Source organism: Amphiura filiformis, chromosome 12, assembly GCF_039555335.1.
Source record: "Amphiura filiformis chromosome 12, Afil_fr2py, whole genome shotgun sequence".
Taxonomy (NCBI): domain Eukaryota; kingdom Metazoa; phylum Echinodermata; class Ophiuroidea; order Amphilepidida; family Amphiuridae; genus Amphiura; species Amphiura filiformis.
Window position 1 is genome coordinate 20,159,119 of NC_092639.1, and position 20,654 is coordinate 20,179,772.

The 20,654-nt window shown below is 38.0% G+C and overlaps 1 protein-coding gene across 1 annotated transcript; it reads right to left on the reverse strand.

Moving 5' to 3' along the window:
• Positions 1-1,617: 1,617 nt before the first annotated feature.
• On the reverse strand, positions 1,618-16,740 carry LOC140165915 (3-oxo-5-alpha-steroid 4-dehydrogenase 1-like). Its single transcript, XM_072189258.1, has 5 exons — positions 16,315-16,740; positions 14,918-15,081; positions 5,250-5,351; positions 4,123-4,273; positions 1,618-2,685 (listed from the first exon to the last, which is right to left on the reverse strand). The coding sequence occupies exons 1-5, from the start codon at positions 16,707-16,709 to the stop codon at positions 2,619-2,621; spliced, it is 879 nt and encodes a 292-aa protein (XP_072045359.1). The 5' UTR covers positions 16,710-16,740; the 3' UTR covers positions 1,618-2,618.
• Positions 16,741-20,654: the final 3,914 nt, after the last annotated feature.

Consider the following 20,654-nt stretch of genomic DNA (forward strand, 5'->3'; position numbering starts at 1 on the left):
TTAATGTTTTGGTTCTCGTCCAGAGGATTTTTATGAATTGATGAGGGAGGGGGTGGGGTGTTTTTCAATGTAAAATTAGCATTGTTAGTATAGTTTTCGGTCTTTTCTACCTGTGCTCGAGGAAACGAAGAGGCCCTTTTTTCAAATGTGAGATTCTGAGGTGAGGAACAAAAAAAAAGCGCAGTGATGAGTGATTTATAGTGCGCTACGCACAGGCACAACGCATTAGACGTTGATCCACAAGCCTCAGCACACTTTTCAGCACCGAGAGTACTTCAAAAAGACTTGGAAGTGGTCATTGTTCTCTAATAAACTTATTTATTATGTTTGAAGATTTCATAAATCATTCCAAAGTCTAAAAATATTGAAAAACATTAATAATATAAATAATAGTAAGTCCCGATGATCAGTTTGATATTTAATCTTTAATTTATCTATCTACCTGCATGATTCAGAATATTCACAAATATAAATAATAAAAACCAGGCTTTTGTTGTAGCGCCCGATACCCGAAGACTTACAGGCCTAAGTAAACACATAACACAATTATTAAAAACCACCAATAGTTAAACATGTTCATTTTATTGAAAACAAAAGACACACATTTTTTGATTTTTTTTTCTTTGTATTTTATTCACTACTTTTAATTATTTCAATTTTATTTTTCACGAAATTCCGTTTTCCGTTTTCTACCTCCGATTCCGTAAAATTCGTCGGTTTTTCGTATAACGGAAAACTTATGAATGACTCTATACATTGGCAATGGTCATTCCACGAATGAACAAGCTACTCGACTCCCAATTTCAGAAAAATACAGGACTATTTTGGGGTATGCAAAAATATTATCCTGATTTACCAAATGAAATTCTTCATTTGGCAATAAAAGTCAAATTTTAATACCTTTGCAATTTGAGGAAATGGCCAAAAACATGCATTTTTTCCAAATATCAAAATGCACAACCTGAAAATTAGTCTTAGTAGGGGGCCTACAGAGTCGCTTGATTGTCACATCATACAAAAACAACCTAATAATATAAAAACATGTTTTTTTGGAGGGGGGGGGGGGGTTTTGCCGTAAAATCATGAAATTATGAAACAAATTTGGAAGAAAAGTTACTTCATTCGATACTCGCATTGTTTGAGTAATTCCGCATTCGATTCTGAAACTGCCAAGGTTTTTGAGACGTAGCATTATTTTTTCTTTAGCTTTATATCATGTTTTGTCCAAAGGTACTTGAACTCTCGAGAACAAAAATGTTCCATTGACATGCCATATTATGATTAACATGATTAATGTCTACTTCATTAGATAAGTTCTCTCTATTGTCTATGATTATTGTATCAAGGTAACACTGGCCACATAATACGTTGGCATTTATTTATTTCTTTAGTTCCGTTCTGGTCTGCTCAAAAACACTAATATAATGTTCATTTATTTTTTCGGCCTATAGAATAAGAATGATTTGAACTTGAACGTACGAGAGTCAAGGACATTCACCACGTTTGATACAAAAGTTAACAAGAAATAAGATTGATAAAGTTTCAAGAGTTAACAAGAAATGTCTTTAAAAAAGACGGTGCAGTGATTGAAGAAAAAATGTTGGATTTCACATTCACTGGGAGGACATCAGGCTTAAAAATGAGCTAACGACACTGTAAAAAAGAGAATGCAAGCAGATAAAGTTTGTATTGTTTGTTTCTTTTATTTTGTCTTACAAACCCACAAGGAGGGCACAAATTTATATGCTGAGTACTTAGTTAATTTCTTGGTATACATGTTTTGATGACATTTACTTAAAATGAAAAACACATTCACAAGTTTGTACTTAAGGGGGTACTACACCCATGGCCAATTTTGTGCCTATTTTTGCATTTTTCTCAAAAATTATAGCGCATTGGGGACAAGTAAGATATGTATATTATAGGGGCAAGGACTACAACTACTGCACTGGAAATTTTATTTCAGCACAGACAACAGTTGTGGGGTAACAGTCTTTGATACAAAAGTTAAAAATCTAAAATCTCTTATGTAAAAGTATAATATCAAGTAAAATTACCCATGACGCTTTCGTGATGTTATAACACTAAGGGCCCTTTTTGTAGCAAAGAGTAGGAACTTTCCGGTGGCACATCATAATATTAATAGTTTTGTTCTGAATTTAGGGAAATTGAGCGCAAGAAGACCGTAAGTCCACTTGGCCCCTCAACATGTATACACTAAAGTTACGTATAGTTTCTTAGGGTTTTTCAATGTTTAATACATGTTCCAGGGTGAAAACATCATGAAAGGTTGTGAAAGATTAGTTTTGGCCCCTGAACATGAATAAAACATTACCAAACTATACGAAACTATACGCAACTTTAGTGTATACATGTTGAGGGGCAAAGTGGACTTACGGTCTTCTTGCGCTCAGGTCTTCAATACTACACTTCCGGCTAGTATATAAAAATATAGAAATATGTAATCTCAAAGTCCATTTTGTGTCCAAATTGACCGGTCAATATCTTTTGAACCACTCATCGAACCTCACTGACTGGGAAAACGGGGAGGGGTAGTAAACCGAGTTTGCATGCATCCCCCCTCCCCCGGTACCCTGTCACAGCATGCATCTAGGGTGTCACAGGAGAAATGGGATGAAAGCCTTCCTCTCTGGTGGGTAGTCTTCAAACTTCTCTTTGTAAAATCTATATCAAATGAAACAAAGCAAAAGGTATTGTTTTAGAATCGACATTATTAAATACACTCATTGCATCTAAAAGCAGCAGTTGGTACATACTATTAGAGGTAATGCAGGTAATTGTATTGGGGTTCTTTCCAGAATTCCTTGTTAAATTGTAATGTAATGTAATGTAATGTAATGCAATGTAATGTGATGTAAAAAAAAATAAAGGAGACGATCCTGTATAAACAGTGATTACTCCATTGGCGATTGGGCCAGACTCCTCCATGTAATGTTCCTATACCGGGATCGCTACACCTCCTCTACAAGCTTCTACAGTGAGCGAGTATGTTACCTTCCCAGCATTTAAGAATACCGGTACCCATTTAAACACCTGGGTGGAGAGGAGTAATTGAGATAAAGTGCCTTACTCAAGGGTACAACACGATGGCGTCGCCGGGGCTCGAACCCGCAACGGTCCGATTATGAGTCAGTGTCCGTTCCGCTATAGCCACCGTGCTCCCATTAATGTAATGTAATGTAATGTAATGTAATGTAATGTAATGTAATGTAATGTAATGTAATGTAATGTAATGTAATGTAATGTAATGTAATGTAATTTAGGGGGATCAAAAGAATTGTGATGTCGGAGGTTCCAACTTTCCCAACCCCCTCCACCAAAGTAGGCCTATTTATGAACACTCCCTATTTGAAGGTAGCAACTTCGGATAGGCACGTGTACCACAATATCAAGTCATAGAACGTAAAGGCATTATATGGGGGGTTATCCCTGTAAAAACGGTCAAAAATCAAACAAAGGTCTCAATGCATCCATGTCAATTATAGGGCATCCGGCATTACTTTTAGGGTTTCAAGAAAATTAAAACATTTCTTGTTAAAATATTTGTTCATATTTTATAGAGATATCTAGAAATACCCATAACTTCATATAGACACACTTTATTGAAAAAAGCTATTGAGAGAGGTTTTTAAAATCGAATTAGGCTACATAATGTAATTTGCTCTAAAAAAATGAATTAATGTCATTCAATGTTTCTAGAATCAAATCATGAAAATGTGAGCAAGTTCTAACATTACCTTCAAACATACCCTTTATTATTTACTATTAAAGACCTTATAGAAAAACATCACAGATATAGTTGCATTTTTGTAACAAAAAATTATCCGAACCAAAAAGTAATTCTAGGGTATATCGAGAAAAACTGATATTTAAACTAAATTATAAATTTCAAACATTTACCAATTTTCTAGTGAACCGTGAGATTTAGTGTCAAAACCTCTTACACTGAGCTCACTTAATGATAAAAAAATGCCACAATTCAAAAGAAATTAATTTTAAACCAAAACTTTACACCTACGCAGCCGATGTTTCTACCTTAAAACATGATTTTTAACCATTTTCGGGATTTTGAAGCTAATTTTACTTGCCAATAATACTTACTTATGGTGATGAAAGGCCCGTGGTCCAATATTACTGATGGTAAAAATCGCAAAGGCGAACGCTGGTAGATTCCAACAAGCCACTGCATAGCCCATCCATTCTAGTGATTCCCCAAAGAAATTGGCTCCAGATATGTAATCAAACATGCCACCTTCAATGTGAAAAGAAAAAGGGAATCAGCAGCGTCACATTCATTTATTTTGTCCATTTATTCATTCATTCATTCATTATTCATTCACTCATTCATTCCCTTCATTCTCTCATTCATTCTCTCATTCATTCCCTTCATTCTCTCATTCATTCTCTCATTCATTCTCTCATTCATTCCCTTCATTCTCTCATTCATTCTCTCATTCATTCCCTTCATTCTCTCATTCATTCTCTCATTCATTCCCTTCATTCTCTCATTCATTCCCTTCATTCTCTCATTCATTCTCTCATTCATTCTCTCATTCATTCCCTTCATTCTCATTCATTCTCTCATTCATTCTCTCATTCATTCCCTTCATTCTCATTCATTCTCTCATTCATTCCCTTCATTCTCTCTCTCATTCTCTCATTCATTCCCTTCATTCTCATTCATTCTCTCATTCATTCTCTCATTCATTCCCTTCATTCTCTCATTCATTCTCTCATTCATTCCCTTCATTCTCTCATTCATTCCCTTCATTCTCTCATTCATTCTCTCATTCATTCCCTTCATTCTCATTCATTCTCTCATTCATTCTCTCATTCATTCCCTTCATTCTCATTCATTCTCTGATTCATTCTCTGAACCATTCGCTCATTCATTCTCTCATTCATTCTCTAATTTATTCTCTCATTCATTCTCTCCTTCATTCTCTCATTCATTCTCTCATTCATTCCCTTCATTCTCTCCTTCATTCTCTCATTCATTCCCTTCATTCTCTCCTTCATTCCCTTCATTCTCTCATTCATTCCCTTCATTCTCTCATTCATTCCCTTCATTCTCTCCTTCATTCTCTCATTCATTCCCTTCATTCTCTCATTTATTCCTTTCATTCTCTCATTCATTCTCTAACCTATTCTCTCACTTATTCTCTCATTCATTCTCTCGTTCATTCTCTTATTCATTCAGTTTGTATTTTCTACATCGCTTTACATACCTCTTGGTATTTTGTACGCGATTTCTCCTGGTTTTCTCAAGCTTTTCAGGATATTGTCGGACTGAATGTTAATAAGCATTCCACAAGCAAACATGATACAACCTAGGGGAAGAAGAACAAAATAACAATGTCAAAGCGATCCATGGAGCGGACAGTGTTTAATAGTTTTGCATGTTCACAGTGGTAAGCGTGCATAAAGGTTAGAAACTATTTTGAACTGTTGCGATTTGGTAGTTCACAGCATCTTGCAAATGGTAGTGAGCTAAAATTGAATTGATCATTTCATAGCGAGTGTGTAGAAGAATTCAAATATATCACATATATACATTTGTAGGTCCTGTGATTCTCAGAGTGATTCTTGAGTTATGTTGTAAAGAGGGCCGAAATAACAACACTTTTGTAAAACGTATATAGGCCTATAGTTGGGTGATCTAGAGCAATTCCGTGACCGTGGAGAGCGAAGGTTCGTTTTTCAGTGGATTTGTCTTCTATGAAGGTTAATTAAAAAATTTAGCGGGGGTGCCCCTCGCGAAAGTGTGGGCGGAATCCGTGGGAGCCCAAAATCCAAAATGGCCGCCATCGGCCATTTTAAAAATTATTTTTTCAATGGTTTGGCCTACAATGCTGTTCAGTATATGTTTTCTGAGGTTTTTTGGGTCGAGGAATTCATATCTGATGTCTATTTTATGATATTACCACTTTTTGAACTTCAAATCCAAGATGGCCGCCGATTTTCAGCTCAGAAAGGTCAAATTTTCACATTTGTCGTAGAGCCTTCATAATAGGCTCTAATTAAAGTTCTCCTCATGCCGAGTTGAATATTTGACTCTAAAAACTACCAGTAATATTGATTTGACCTATTTTTGACCTTCAAATCCAAGATGGCCGCCGATTTTCAGCCCCGGTTTTCAGCTCAGAAAGGTCAAATTTTCACATTTGTCGTAGAGCCTTCATAATAGGCTCTAAGCTCTCAACATGCCGAGTTGGGTGATGGACACTAAAAACTACAAGTAATAATGATTTGACCTATTTTGACCTTCAAATCCAAGATGGCCGCCGATTTTCAGCTGAGAAAGGTAAAAATTTCAAATTCGTCGTTTAGCCTTCATAATATACTCTAATTAGAGCTCTGAGTAGTCGTAGAGTCTTCATAATACCTATAATGAATATCGTACCCCATTCTGGCATACACATACACCCCCGCACACCTACATATACATTATATTCACATTATTTGAATGAGTTTAGTCGTTATTGGTTTCAGGACTACGTGTGTTTTGCTCTGCACCCTATCAACAAAGAATGAATGCAGCATCAAAGATATTTAAAAAGAAATATTATTCTATGAGACTAGTGCATAGATCACCTATAACACTGCATGCTTGTTTAATACCTACAGCAAAATCATCCCCTATCAATATCTACTGAAATGTAGCAATCCGTGTAGGGCCTAAGTCCTACTATTGTCCAAGGTAAATATGGTAAATGGGAGAGTTTACAAACAAAAAACGAAAAACTGGTCAGGACCCCGGTCAGGACTTGACAAATATGGTGATTTTTACAACACCACTCATGGAAATATTGGTCTAGAAGTCATTACATGCATCACATGTTACATTATATCTCAAGCTCATCTTCAGACAGGATTGAAAAGGCTCAGTATTCAAGTAAACCACCAAGTTCTAAAAGTGATGATGAGACAGAGGGACCATTGTCACCCAAGCGCCCGTGTTCATCTGGCGTGAACCTCTTCACGAAAAAACCTAAATGTGTATGGTGCATGCGTGGTGTGGATCTGAAGCACCCGGATAGACCACGGAGTTAGCTGTTCATAATCAACACACACTCAGCATGGCGCTCCTTTAAGCGCCACACAGTCCTCGTAAAACATGGGGAGCTGAGGGATCGTCTCACACAGATTGTTGAGTCCACGTCAGCACTGTCAGATCCTTTCGCAAATTGATATTGAGTGTATCACTATGCCTGTTGGTTGAACCATGTCAACCACACACAAATCGATGTGTTTTCAGAACGTGTGTCTCGCAGAGGTAAAGAATTTGGTCTTTCGACACATGGATTCGATCATCTTCACTAAGCACAAGATCCGTTCACTGCAGCCCCTCTGTATAGCAGACTACAAACGCATGACTATGCTATGCATAGTGACTATGACTATGCAGTGGGTGCTGTAAAATCGTCCAATCTCAAGGGCCTGCTCAATTCGCATTAATGAGTATCAAGAGACAATTGGCTTCAAAGAGAGAAATGAGAAGATAACAAGGGTGAGTGGGTCTATGATATTGGGGGAAGAGGTGATGACACTGAGGCTGCCATTTCATCACTTGGTATCAGTAATGAACAGATCCTCCAGAAGAACCTGGCACAGCGGCTGTCTAAGAAGATCAAAGACACATCTACTGCCGCCTGCCCACCTCATATCGATCATCTTGAAGAACACAAAGAGTTCTGTGAGTTGATTAGTTAACAGTTAAAGCTGCCGACTTGGCTAAAACAGCCTCAGAGAAAACTGTTGATCTCAACCATTCCATACTCAGTCTGGCATCCATGATCACAGCACTGGACAGATCACCACCACTGTTATCAACCTGGGCATCAATGTTCCTTGTATAACGAGGAGTCAAGATCTGGTGGAACTCTACACCGTGAAGAGTCGTGTCTGCATCAGCTATGCTGATTTTAAGATCACTGGACTCTAATGGTCGTTGAAGCATAGGCAACCTGCCAGCAGGAGATTGCAGACAGCAAGCCAGCCATTGTTATCGTTAACACTGACGACTTCAAGATCGATACTATAACAGGCAATGCAACAGGAGTAACAGAGGGAATAAGAGGGTCTCGTGAACGGATCTCGTGCTCGGTGAAGGATCGAATCCATCCACGTGTCTAAAGGGCAAATTTTTTGGCTCTGCGAGACACACATTCTGATGATGCATTACATCATCTAACTTTAATTGTGTGTGATTGACGTGCTGCAATCAACAGGCTTGTTGGTACATGATATCATTTGCGAAAGGACTTGACAGTGCTGACGTGGACTCAACAAGCTGTGTGAGACGACCCCTCAGCTCCCATGTTTTACGAGGACTGTGTGGCGCTTAAAGGAGCGTCATGCTGAGCCTGAGTGTGTGTTGATTATGGACAGCTAACCCTGTGGTCTATTCGGGTGCTTCAGATCCACACCCCACATGCACCATACACATTTAGTTTTTTTCGTGAAGAGGTCCACGCACAGATAAACGCGGGCGCTTGGGTGCCAATGGTCCCTCTGTCTCATCATCACTTTCAGAACTTGGTGGTTTACTTGAATACTGAGCCTTTTCAATCCTGTCTGAAGATGCAATTAAGATATAATGTAACATGTGATGTATGTAATGACTTCTAGACCCATATTTCCATGAAGAAGTGTTGTCAAAATCACCATATTTGTCAAGTCCTGACCAGTTTTTAGTTTTTGTTTGTAAACTCTCCCATTTACCATATTTACCTTGGACAATAGTATGATAGGACTTAGGTCCTACACGGATTGCTACATTTCAGTAGACATTGATAGGGGATGATTTTGCTGTAGGTAACAACAAGTAGTGTTATAGGTGATCTATGCACTAGTCTCATAGAATAGTGTTTCTTTCTAAATATAAAATTATATAAATGTCTTTGATGCTGCATTCATTCTTTGTTGATAGGGTGCAGAGCAAAACACACATAGACCTGAAACCAATAACGACTAAACTCATTCAAATAATATGAATATAATGTATATGTAGGTGTGCGGGGGTGTATGTGTATGCCAGAATGGGGTACGGTATTCATTAGAGGTTATTGTAAATATTTTGGGCAAACATTTTTTGCAAAATATTTTTTCAACCCCAAAAGAACATTCTGTTTAGAATGATTTGTACCAAGTTTTCAAAATGTTTTTGGAACGTTATTAAAACGTTTTTATACCCTTTATATAACCCGACATATAAATGTTTTCTGTAAAACATTTGTTTTTGCTGTGCAGTAAATTACCAACAAATGTTATTTAATGTTATGAAAACGTTTTATACCATTTATTGTACCCTTTATATAGGCCTAACCCGACATTTAAACGTTTCTGACAACCTTTTATAACCTTTTGCGAATGATGTCGAAAACGTTTTGTGTTTGCTGGGCTGCTACCGAGTTCACTCAACACCAAACAACTTAAGCTAATTTATTAATTAGTGCAGTGTGGCAATCAATCAAATCACTATACAATTTTATACCAGAATTAACTTAATACTTATAATTAAATTATCACTAATACAAATATTTCTTTGCTGTGGTAATGGCAAACTTAAAGTATTGGTAACTGGAGAGAGAGGAAGCGACTATGGCAAGCCTTCGAGGTCATAACGAACAGCTAGCTACGCGCAGCTTATTAAAAGCTATACGTGCAGCTAAATGACCAATCAGAATCTTCATTCTAATCACATGATTGAGTAGTTCGCTGCATCTATCCTCTCTCACAAATATTACGTTTTTGTAAGCGAAAATTTCTCAAATATAGGCCTTTAAGCAATAAAATGATAGGTGCTAAGCAATATTAAAAGAGTATTTGAACAGAATGAGGATTCTATATTAAATCTGTCCATATTTATAATTAAGCTACTGGCTACAGTGGGATGTGACCTTTGCTTTCCCTGCACTGCTTTATACAGCCCCGGGTATACAGTTTGCCATAACACGGTGTAAACTTGGAAACACCCATGATAATAGAAACTCTCAGGAGTCTACGAGTCTGTTATCAGGTCAAAGGTCAAAAAGATCACGACCTGATACAGTCACTCACTCGCTGATGAAAGATGGAGTACCATCTGAGGTAGGAATTAATTCCTTGTGTTTGGATCAAAAGTTAAAATCAAAATCAAGATATGCTTGGTGTACCGTTTTAGCCAGCAACATGTTCTCTTGGAACATGCGGTGATTTGGCGTCCTTACCCGCTCGTTATCTAATTCCGTAAAACTGGGGATTTGTACGTTTCCCGCCCCCCCACCATGAAAACTGGCTACGCCCTTAACCCTAATAGAACTAAGTCTCACTAAAGCTCACTATTAAGGCTATTAATCATTTTAAACTGTAGTGAGCTGTAGTAAACGGTAGTGAGCTTTGGCAAAAATTGCATTGCTCAATTCATAGCGAGCGTATAGAAGAATTAAAATATCACAGATATACTTTTATAGGTGCTGCGGTTCTTGAGTTATGTTGTGAAGAGGGCTGAAACAACAACACTTTTGTAAAACGTACATAACTAATTAACAACAATAAATTCAGCAAGTTTGCAGAGTATACGATTTGTAGAAAGAACTTTTGCAAAACATCAAGGTGTTAATTTTCAATAATATATTGATCTAGATAATGAAAATCGATTTTAGGTTGCTTCGACCAACAATACCTCGTCTACCCTTAAAACCACTGTGCGTGCATGCATTCCACGTGACTTGATGACGCAATCAGCCTAAGTCATAGGCCTATATACCCAGGGAATCGCTGCCCGGGGTAGCGTAACCTCCGTGGCTACAGGTCGGTGATCTTCTGCATAGCATGCGAGGGGTCCGAGGGGTCCGAGGTTCGAATCCCGGGGGTACCAAGTGAATTTTTTCTTCATTTTGTCTCCTTTTTCGTTTCTTCTTTCCCTTCCGATAGCAAAAAAAATACGGGTTAGGTTAATACTTGCGTGAACGATAGTTTGTTCACCCCATAACTATCTCTTACTTACACTAGATGGGTAATAGCAAGTCTCTTGGTAATTGCGGTGATAGTGTCACTATATATAGGCCTAGACCACAATAGCCTCATCCCAATGGCATAGTTCAAAAACCTCAATTAAACAATCACAGTGCAAATTTTGACCTCATGTTGCAGAGTAGGAGTTTTTGTACTCAAATTTTCAAAGGTCATTCAATGGATGTGTAAATGTATTGGGATTAAAGAACTGTGCCGTGATAGATGAGCATGGTGTGGATCCTAGCGTGTGGGCCTCTTCGGTCGAGCTGTTTTCAATGTATTTAATGTTGTATTACAACATTAATGTAACCGCTCATTCGCCATGGTCATTGAACTGCAGTAGGCCTATGTCAACTTTATTGGCTGTCAATCAATCAAGCAATTTTTATGTTATCTACTCATCCGGCGTTCATCAAGCAACATTAACATACAAGTTACAATGAAAATAGCAAATGTTAATTGGTTGTGACAGCAGGGGACCTTGGTCACTAGCCAGCTTCCCATGTGTATTTGAATGAGCGCTAAAAATTGCACCCCGGGAATTGCACACTACAATTTTGCATTATAAATGATTAATTATGACTTTATTTTATAACTCTTACCAATATGATGATTATTACAAGAACATTTTGATGCAAAGCATGTGGAAGGTGTAATCATGTAGACCAATATTGGGAAAACGTAGCTATGTAAATAAATAAATAAATAAATGTAGATATTTATATACACTCTCAGAACATTGGTTAAAAATTTTAACCAACTTGGTTAAAATTTTAACCAACCATGTATTTACAGGTGAACAGCCCAACAGTTGGTTATATTGTTAACCAACCTGGGTTGGTTAACAATATAACCACAGGTTGGTTAAAAACATTGACCAACTACTGGTTAACATTACGGTAACCAACCAGTTGGGCAAAGCATGTTGGGCAAAATAAAACCAATAGTTGGTTAAACACTATGAATGGGAAGTTCATTTCATTGTTCATATTTTAACCAATTGGAGACATTTGAAGGTAGGAAATTATATTATAAACATTTTATCGGGTATAATACTTAGTTTAAGTGTGTGCGAGGCCAGACTGTGAGCTTAAGCTTACTTACCTTTATCGACGTAGTAGCTGTCGTCGATAAAGCATCGTAAGTCTTGCTCACAGTCTCGGCCTCGCACACACTTAAACTAAAGTGTTATACCCGATGAAATGATATACTTTATAATATAATTTACTACCTTCAAATGTCTCCAACATATCTTGAAGACCCTGATCCACAGCTTTGCAGCAAGCCACTCATATCGGCCATCTTGTTTTCTGAAATGCATTTTTGCCCAACACAATGACCAATCACAGTCGCAAAGGAACACCATGTGACCATGGTTGGGCAAAACCATACTTTGCCCAACTTTATTGGCGGAAAAGGATGTTTTTTACCAAGGTTGGTTAACCTTTAACCAACATTGTGTAAATACCATATTGACAGGTTTGACCAACCATGTATTAAACTGTATTTTGCCCAACTTCAAGAATCTTAACCATTGTTGGGCATTTTTTAACCAACTGTTTTCTGCCCATTCATTTTTTATCCAATGTTCTGAGAGTGTAGCGCTTTATGCCGTAAACAGCCTCAAAGCGCTTTACATTTATTCCGCCGTCATTAGAATATGTCGGAACCACGTTAATTTGCAGCCTACAAGTGGCGCAGGGTCCATCAGTATAACGACTGTGACTACTCCTAACAGCTTCCCATTGCACCTGGGTGGGGTGAGGCAAGCGAGGCAAAGAGCCTTGTCCAAGGGCGCAACACGGTGGTGGGACGGGGAATCGAACCTACGCACGTCGAGCAAGCTCTCGGATTACGAGTCCAAGGCCGTAACACACCCAATTGAATTCTGAATACGAGGCCCCGGGGGCACTCCCATAAATTGACATACGTCATATGCCCATGAAATGACCCCCTTATTTTTGGCAGATCCTACACCCAATGACCCCGTTTTTTTCAGTAGCCTACACTGAATGACCCCCTTTTTCGAACAATTAGTCCTCAAAATTGAAATTTCGGCGCGCGAAAAAAAATGAATTTTGTCTATTTTGTACTGTAAAATTGGGTAAAAAGCTATTTTTGATTGTTAATGATGTGAAATTTTGGGCGCTCCCATACAAAATCACCCCCATTTTTGACATTGCCAACACCGAATGACCTCCTTTTTTCTGTAAATTCCTACACTGACAGACCCCTAGTTTCGTACGCTGGTGGGCACAGGTACATCACTTTCATATTCGAGTGCCCCCCCCCCCCCACTTCTGATATCAAGTAATTTTGATTTTGAAATTCGCGATATAATACGAATTTTATGGCAAATTATTTATAAAAATTGACCTTTCGTATTGAAGATATACATTTTAAAAACCAAATAAATTTTAGGTCTTTTTCTTCCTATCCGATCCCTTAAATCAATTATTAACCAACAATTATAAAGATATTATGATTATGGTGCATATTTCGTAAAACGTTTTCTCTGATTTCGTTGAATAAGTTCATAAGGTTTGTTGGTTAAATAAACGAAATTACATAATGCTTGACAAAGCCAAGTGATTTTTCCCTAGACTTGCTCAAGTTCTTTCGGACCTGATGTCTGTGATATGATACCTTATTCATTTTTCAGCTATGGCCCTGGTAGCTCCTGCATGGTCACTTCATCACCAAGCCACAGTTCTTCAACAATAGTAATATCGGCCTATACCAAAGTAGGCCTACCAAGTATTATAGTCATTGCATTGGTATTTTAAACTACCACAGTGATCATGCTGTATAACTTCCCCAGAGCCATATAGTCGTGTGCCATTATAATCTTTTCTAATTACTTTAATCTCTTTTTAAGTTTTGAAGATTTCGTGTGCCATTATAATCTTTTCTAATTACTTTAATCTCTTTTTAAGTTTTGAAGATTAATAGGTGTGATATAGCCTATGTCCTCCCTCACCCTGAATATAGTAGTTATTCCCGTAACAATCGTTCAAATCATGTTAAATTTGCCGTATTTGGCAGAGATACATTAGGCTTATAGCGCTTATCATTATAGGCTATGGAGGCATTTCAACAGCACCCTTATTTGGGGGGAAAAGGTCATTGAACTTTTACACAGAGGTCAAGTTCAAAAAAGCTCGGACTTGGTTAAAAACACAAGCAATGTGTTCCTCTAGTCATAAGGATTCAGAAAAAGTATAGTTTGACCTATCTACGATGTACGGTTATGAAGTTACCAGCAAAGAGGTATTGTCAATTTAGGCGCCCGGGAATTTTGAATATCGCGTGTTGAGAGACGGATGTGTTTATTCGTTTTTATGGTCGCTATGAGTTTGTTTTAAATCAAACCACGTGATTCGTGCTTGATAATTATTTTTCTTACATATAGATGACTCCAACGAGCCAAGTGATGGTCAGAATTCAGTCGGCCATTACTGGGTCCCGTCTGCACCAAACCGGTGTTGTTACTGCCTAATTGGGTGGATTTAAATCCGCTTAAAAATCGATGTTGAATTGTAAACTTTTGAACATCATTCTTCTGTCTACGTGTAACACGGGTGATGGAATGCAGTTTAATATCCCCGCTAAGGCCACATCATTTCACATTTTAGGTGGGATAGACCTAAGGGGGGACCCAGTTATGGCTGCTATTGAGGTGTAGGAATGCGTGAAATTTGATTAGTCTATAAGGCATAGGCCCTATTGTTGTGATTGCCGGAGACTTCCTTCAATTAGATTTCATGTATTATCATGATTATAGACCTATCATTTATCATAATTCTCTACACTTGTAGCAAGAAGTTCAAACGGGAGAAAATTATACTTTTTTACATGGCATTTTGCAAAGTTTTAGGGTCTATGCCCTTAGGCTTACCTGCGATAAAATTTGGTGAAGTATGATAATTAGTCTCATACACAGCAAATTGTGTTAGGTATCGTCCTTGCAAGTAGCCATTATATATACAAAACAGGAGCGGTAGTAATGGGGACAGTATTCGTGTTGGCTTGCTCCGGTGTGACAGGCTGTATATAAACGTTCTGAAAGCATAAATTATAAATTAAGTGATTCAAATGCCGAAATAATTACATTTAAACATTTTAAGATAATAACAAGAATTGTCTTTAAAAAAGACAACGTTCACGGATCAGGTATAGTAATTTGTTCTAACTTTCAATTTTATTATCTAATTGGATATCCCCAGCGGGACTAGAAGAGACTTATGGAATATATGTATATTGATATTCCTATAGAGAGATTCATTATTTTGGATTTGATAGTTTCGGGACTAGCGCTAGTCTCGCTAATAACGGAACCAGCAGCGCAACATCCCTCTATCTCTAAGGACCGCTTTCTCTAAGGTTCGCTATCACTAACGTGTAAAGTCTATGGAGATGAGAATCCCGCTATCTCTAATAGATAAAAGGGTTCGCTATACCTAAAAATAGGTCCGCTATATACTCCTAAGATTCGATATCACTAATTCAGAATAAGGTTCGCTAGTTCTAAGGTTCGAAATCACTCATTTTAAATAAGGCTCGCTATCACTAATTTTAAATTATGTTCGCTATCACTAATTTTGAATAAGGCCCGCTATCACTAATTTATTGAAGGTTCACTACCTCTAAGGTTCGCTATCACTAATTACAATTAAGGTTTACTATATAGGTTCGCTATCACTAATCTTAATTAAGGTTCGCTATCACTAATTAATTGAGGTTCGCTATCTCTAAGGTTCGCTATCAATAATTTTGATTAAGGTTCGCTATACCTAAGGTTCGTTATCACTAATTTTAAATAAGGCCCACTATATCTAATTTTAAATAAGGCTCACTATCTCTAATTTTAATTAAGGTCCTATCTCTAATTTCAAATAAGGTTCGCTATCTCTAATCTAAAATAAGGCCCGCTATCTCTAAGGTTCAAATTAGAGATAACGAACTTTAGGGATACCGGGCTTGTTAAAATTAGAAATAGCGGGCCTTATTTAAAATTAGTGATAGCGAACCTTAGATATAGCGAACCTTCAATAAATTAGTGATAGCGGGCCTTATTTAAAATTAGTGATAGCGAATCTTATTTAAAATTAGTGATATCGAACCTTAAAAATACCGAACCTTATTCCAAATTAGTGATATCGAACCTTAGGTATAGTATAGTGGGCCTTTTTTGTAATTAGTGATAGCGAACCTTAGAGATAGCGAACCTTAGAGATAGCGGTCCTTAGAGATGCCGAACCCCCGCGTGCTATTCAATTGATACCGGTATCTTACCTGTGAATGTAGTGCAGTATCACCATTCCAACAAGTACCACGTTCGCCATAGTACGCAGTTGAATCGCATCGGTGCAAAATACGCACCAAATGGGCAAGGCGACGTGCGGCAACTCCTGCAGGACCCACGCAAAATTGGCGTTTATCATCACTGAGCCTAATACTTGGGAGTATTTGTTGTTTGCATATCGTCCGTAAGGTGTCGCGAAATCTGTAGCCCAAAAAGTATATAACATCCCGAAACACAAAACTAACATAGCGTAAGACATATTGATGAGGATTTTTTCTTCATCTTGAAGAAAAGAGACCAAGAGGAGAGTTTCATTTTTTTGCTCAGTTTCGCTGGCCATACTCGATGCTACTCTTAGTGATACTTGATTAGTTACGTCAGTCATGTTCAAGTTAAGTTGTATAACTGAATTGAAACTTACTGAAGCGATTAGTTTTTAACCAATAGACTTATATATGGGGACTGTGAGAGCGCTTTTACAGCACTGGCTGGGATAAAGAACCGTGCGCCACCTCATTGGTCAAAAACCAATCGCTTGTTGCTCAGCGACGGACGGAGTATGAATTGAGCTTCGGTTACATAATTAGTGATGACTTAGTATTGTCTATTCCGTGAAATCCCGCGAAGAATAACGCAGACCTATCATGATTATGTTGAGTCACCTCATTGGTCAAAAGCCAATCGCTTGTTGCTCAGCGACGGACGGAGTATGAATTGAGCTTCGTTTACATAATTAGCGAGGACTTAGTATTTCTATTCCATGAAATCCCGCGAAAAATAACGCAGACCTATCATGATTATGTTGAGTGCGTTTCCGCACTAGCTACCATGGCTACTGTCATGCCATAAAGTCTTTCTGTTGCATGGCCTGCTCCATAAAATGGCTTTATACCGAGGCATGAAATATTCACAATATTTAATTGTTCGAAGTTTGGCAGATGCACGTAATGTGATGCGGACCTAATTACTGTCTATATACATGCTACGTGTATTCTAAATGCTGTATATAGGCTTAAGAGTTCTCTAGAGTGAGTATCTGTGCAATGAGCACTGTATACTGTGTATTTTGTTTCGCGCAAATGACGGTGTCTCTGCATACATGGATATGACGTACCGGTATTCAATCATAATTATAAGTATCATTCGGCCATCGGCCGCGCCACGGATCATTGGCATTATGGTACTTAATTTGAACTTTATCCTATTGAAACGTAACAAAAATATTTAAACTAACTGGTAAAATCAACACCAAACTTTTTAGCAAGAAACTTAGACTTACTTTTGTATAAACACGATAAAGATCCCAAATAAAAATTCCTTTAAAAAAGGAATGGGGCGCCCAATGTGAGCTAGACGTGATATGGTGAATTCCAGGGTGATTAGATTTGGTAGGTCCTATTATAGTGATTTTTTCTAGGGAAGAGTAGAAGATGATCAAATACAAGAGAAATGCTTCATGGAATGAAGCTTTCGTGTCAATTTGCGATTATGTGGGGTGGGAGTTCTGTTTGGGTGCCTATTGTAGTGAGGATATTGCTTTGGATATTGAAAATTGTTGAATTTCGTTATGCAGGGCCTAGGGTATATGATGGATAGTATAGAAGACACAAATATTAAGCTTCCCCCTTAGTCATCTATACACTCATTCTTGTCACACGACGAATTTCGACAAAGTCATGTAAACGTAATTTCGTTTTTCACCCGACCTCCGTCCAGAAACAATCCTGAAATGTTGACAACTTGGGGTCGGCGCACTCATGCCAGTTTATCCTATAAAGTATACTCTGTTTCTTTTGTAGCCCACCAACCATGTGGCTAAGAGAGGCTAGGAAATACTGAAACTAATAAAAAATCATACCCTCCTTTCATATCAAACAATTCCAAGAAATTGACAGGCCTGTTAAATCAAGGAAGATCGATCGTTATTCTTCATGAAACGGGCACAGCCCATTTTTTATGTTATTGATTCTGCTAAAAATAATCACAATAACAAATTTACGTCATGACTTTAAGTCGGCTATATAACTCTATTTTAAACAAACAAAATAGCCATTGGAGTTTCTTTCACTTTACCTTGCTAGGAACCCTTCCCAGCAGTTAGGCATATTAGGCCTACTATAAATATTATTTCATTCAGCATTTTGGGTAAACACTAACAAAATGACGTAGGCCTAAATCGTACATTATTGCTTTCAGCTGCCCGACACCAACCCGGGTGAACAACGGTGAACCACGAGTCAAAAGTCGCCTAATTGGGCTACCATATCGCAGGGTTGGCAACTCTGGTTGCAAATATACACTTCTGACCTTCAAGCATGGACCCATGGCTCAACACAATCATGTCTTCCGAATTTATTCCTTTCTCTGCTGACCAGAATTGAACTTCGTTAATTAATGTTTTTTCAGAGATATTCACCACACAGATAATGAGCTGTGTTCTAACATAGATTTTAAAATCTATGGTTCTAATATCTTTGGTCACAATCAGTCAGCAGTCAAGCACATAAACCAATTAGCGATTTCATGATTGGTCAATGGTTGTGTTGGTCAATTATAATTGATTGGTGTTGATTTAAGGATTAAGTGTGCAAAGGTCACGGTCCTGTTGCTACGGCAATCACTATGGACCACAATGGCCTCATTCCAGTGGCATATTATCAATAACCTCAATTAAACAATCATAGTGCAAAATTTGACCTGCAGAGTATGAGTTTTTATAGTCACATTTTCAAAGGTCATTCAATGAATGCACAAAATGTATTGGGGTTAAAGAACTGTGCCCTGATAGATGAGCATGTTGTAGATTCTAGTGAATATGATGAATATGGCATGTTCACACTGTAAACAACTAGTTCATGCGCAAACATGTTCAAACCATACATAATTAGAATGGTCAAATGTCACCGTCTATCGGGTTCTAAGAAGCGGTAAACTAGTTTAAGCCATATACAAAGGTCACGGTTTATTTGGTGTTTTTATAAGTCCATTAATTTTGTATTTAAACAAAGAATATACGCACACCATTTTATCCCGTGCATATCAGAAAACAATAATAAAATAAAATCCAAGCATATTGTGGTTTTATTTCTGAGCTGGGCATAATTTTAGCAAAACAATTGCGGAGTAAATCTAGCAAGAGTGAAATTAGAAGCTTTTCACCAAGTCATGCCTATATGGTGCCCCCTCCGTAGAGGGCACCCTAAAAAACATGAATAATAGGATCCTTGATTAAACTAACATGCTGAAGGAGCTTGATTGGTGTTCGTTGAAAGACCGTAGAACAGCCAACAGTTTAGCCATCCTCCACCAGGGCCGTAGCTAGAGGGGGGAGGGGGTATGGGTGTGACACTCCACCCCCACCTCAATCGTCAAATCTGTCGGCAAAATCGTGCCGTCGTCGGCAAATCACAGAGAAAGGGAGAGAAGGAGGAAAAAAGGACAGAAAAATGAGAAAAAGGACAGAAAAAGGACAGAAATGGGCAGAATAAGGACAGAAAAGAGAAATAGAGGGTATAGGAGGAAGAAGAAGAAACAATAAGAAGATGGGAAGTACGAAGGAGCTAGGGGAATTGTTTTTTGTGTCGATTGTCGGTATTGATCCGCAATAAAAGCTAATAAATGTATTGCTGCTGCGTGATTCAGCGTGAACATCCCCTTAAACACCCCCCCGAGTAGTGGATAAACAAGTGGCCATTTTCGCTTCTGTTTCAACACTTACCAATTTATGCGCTATGTTTAACCAGTCTTCTCTGGTTTAACACAATCTATAGGCCTACACTAGGAAAAAATTGTCCACGAAAGGCTTCATGGACCGTCATTTCACACATTTTCAGCCTTGTTCAAACTAAAATTTTACAGTGCCAAAATGATCTACCAAATCGCTTCAAATTAGGTCTTCAGTTTGCAAAAGGGGGTGGTCCATGCAATCATCCCCTCCAATGTTGACGGCTGTATGTGGGTTTCTGACCAAATTAACCTCATATTTGGCCATTTTAACATTAAATGTGCCAAATTTTTTTTGCGCTTCGCACGAATTTATTCCATTTTTGTACCATATTTCCCCAGTTTAGCTTGAATATGGCAAATAGTTTTTCTCGCTTCGCGTGCACTTGGACCATAAACTTATTTTGTCGCCAAAAGGTGCTGGACGCAACGTTCCCGGAACCACCGCTAGGTGGCAGCACACGACGAAAGCTTTGATGGAACACCTTAATTATTACTTTCATATGGAAAAACCAGGTAATGCTCTGAGATGCCCGAGATATATCTATATGATGTAGCCACAATTTTGACATTGTAGCGCATGGAATGCCTTAGAATGGTTTTAAAA

Excerpts from the sequence above, each read along its gene's own strand:
- LOC140165915 (XM_072189258.1), bottom strand. The coding sequence starts at position 16,709 with ATGACTGACGTAACTAATCAAGTATCACTAAGAGTAGCATCGAGTATG. Across the intron at positions 5,352-14,917 it reads TTCACCAAATTTTATCGCAG|GTTGTATCATGTTTGCTTGT; the intron begins GTAAGCCTAAGG and ends TTCTTCCCCTAG. Across the intron at positions 2,686-4,122 it reads CGGGCCTTTCATCACCATAA|ATTTTACAAAGAGAAGTTTG; the intron begins GTAAGTATTATT and ends CATTTGATATAG.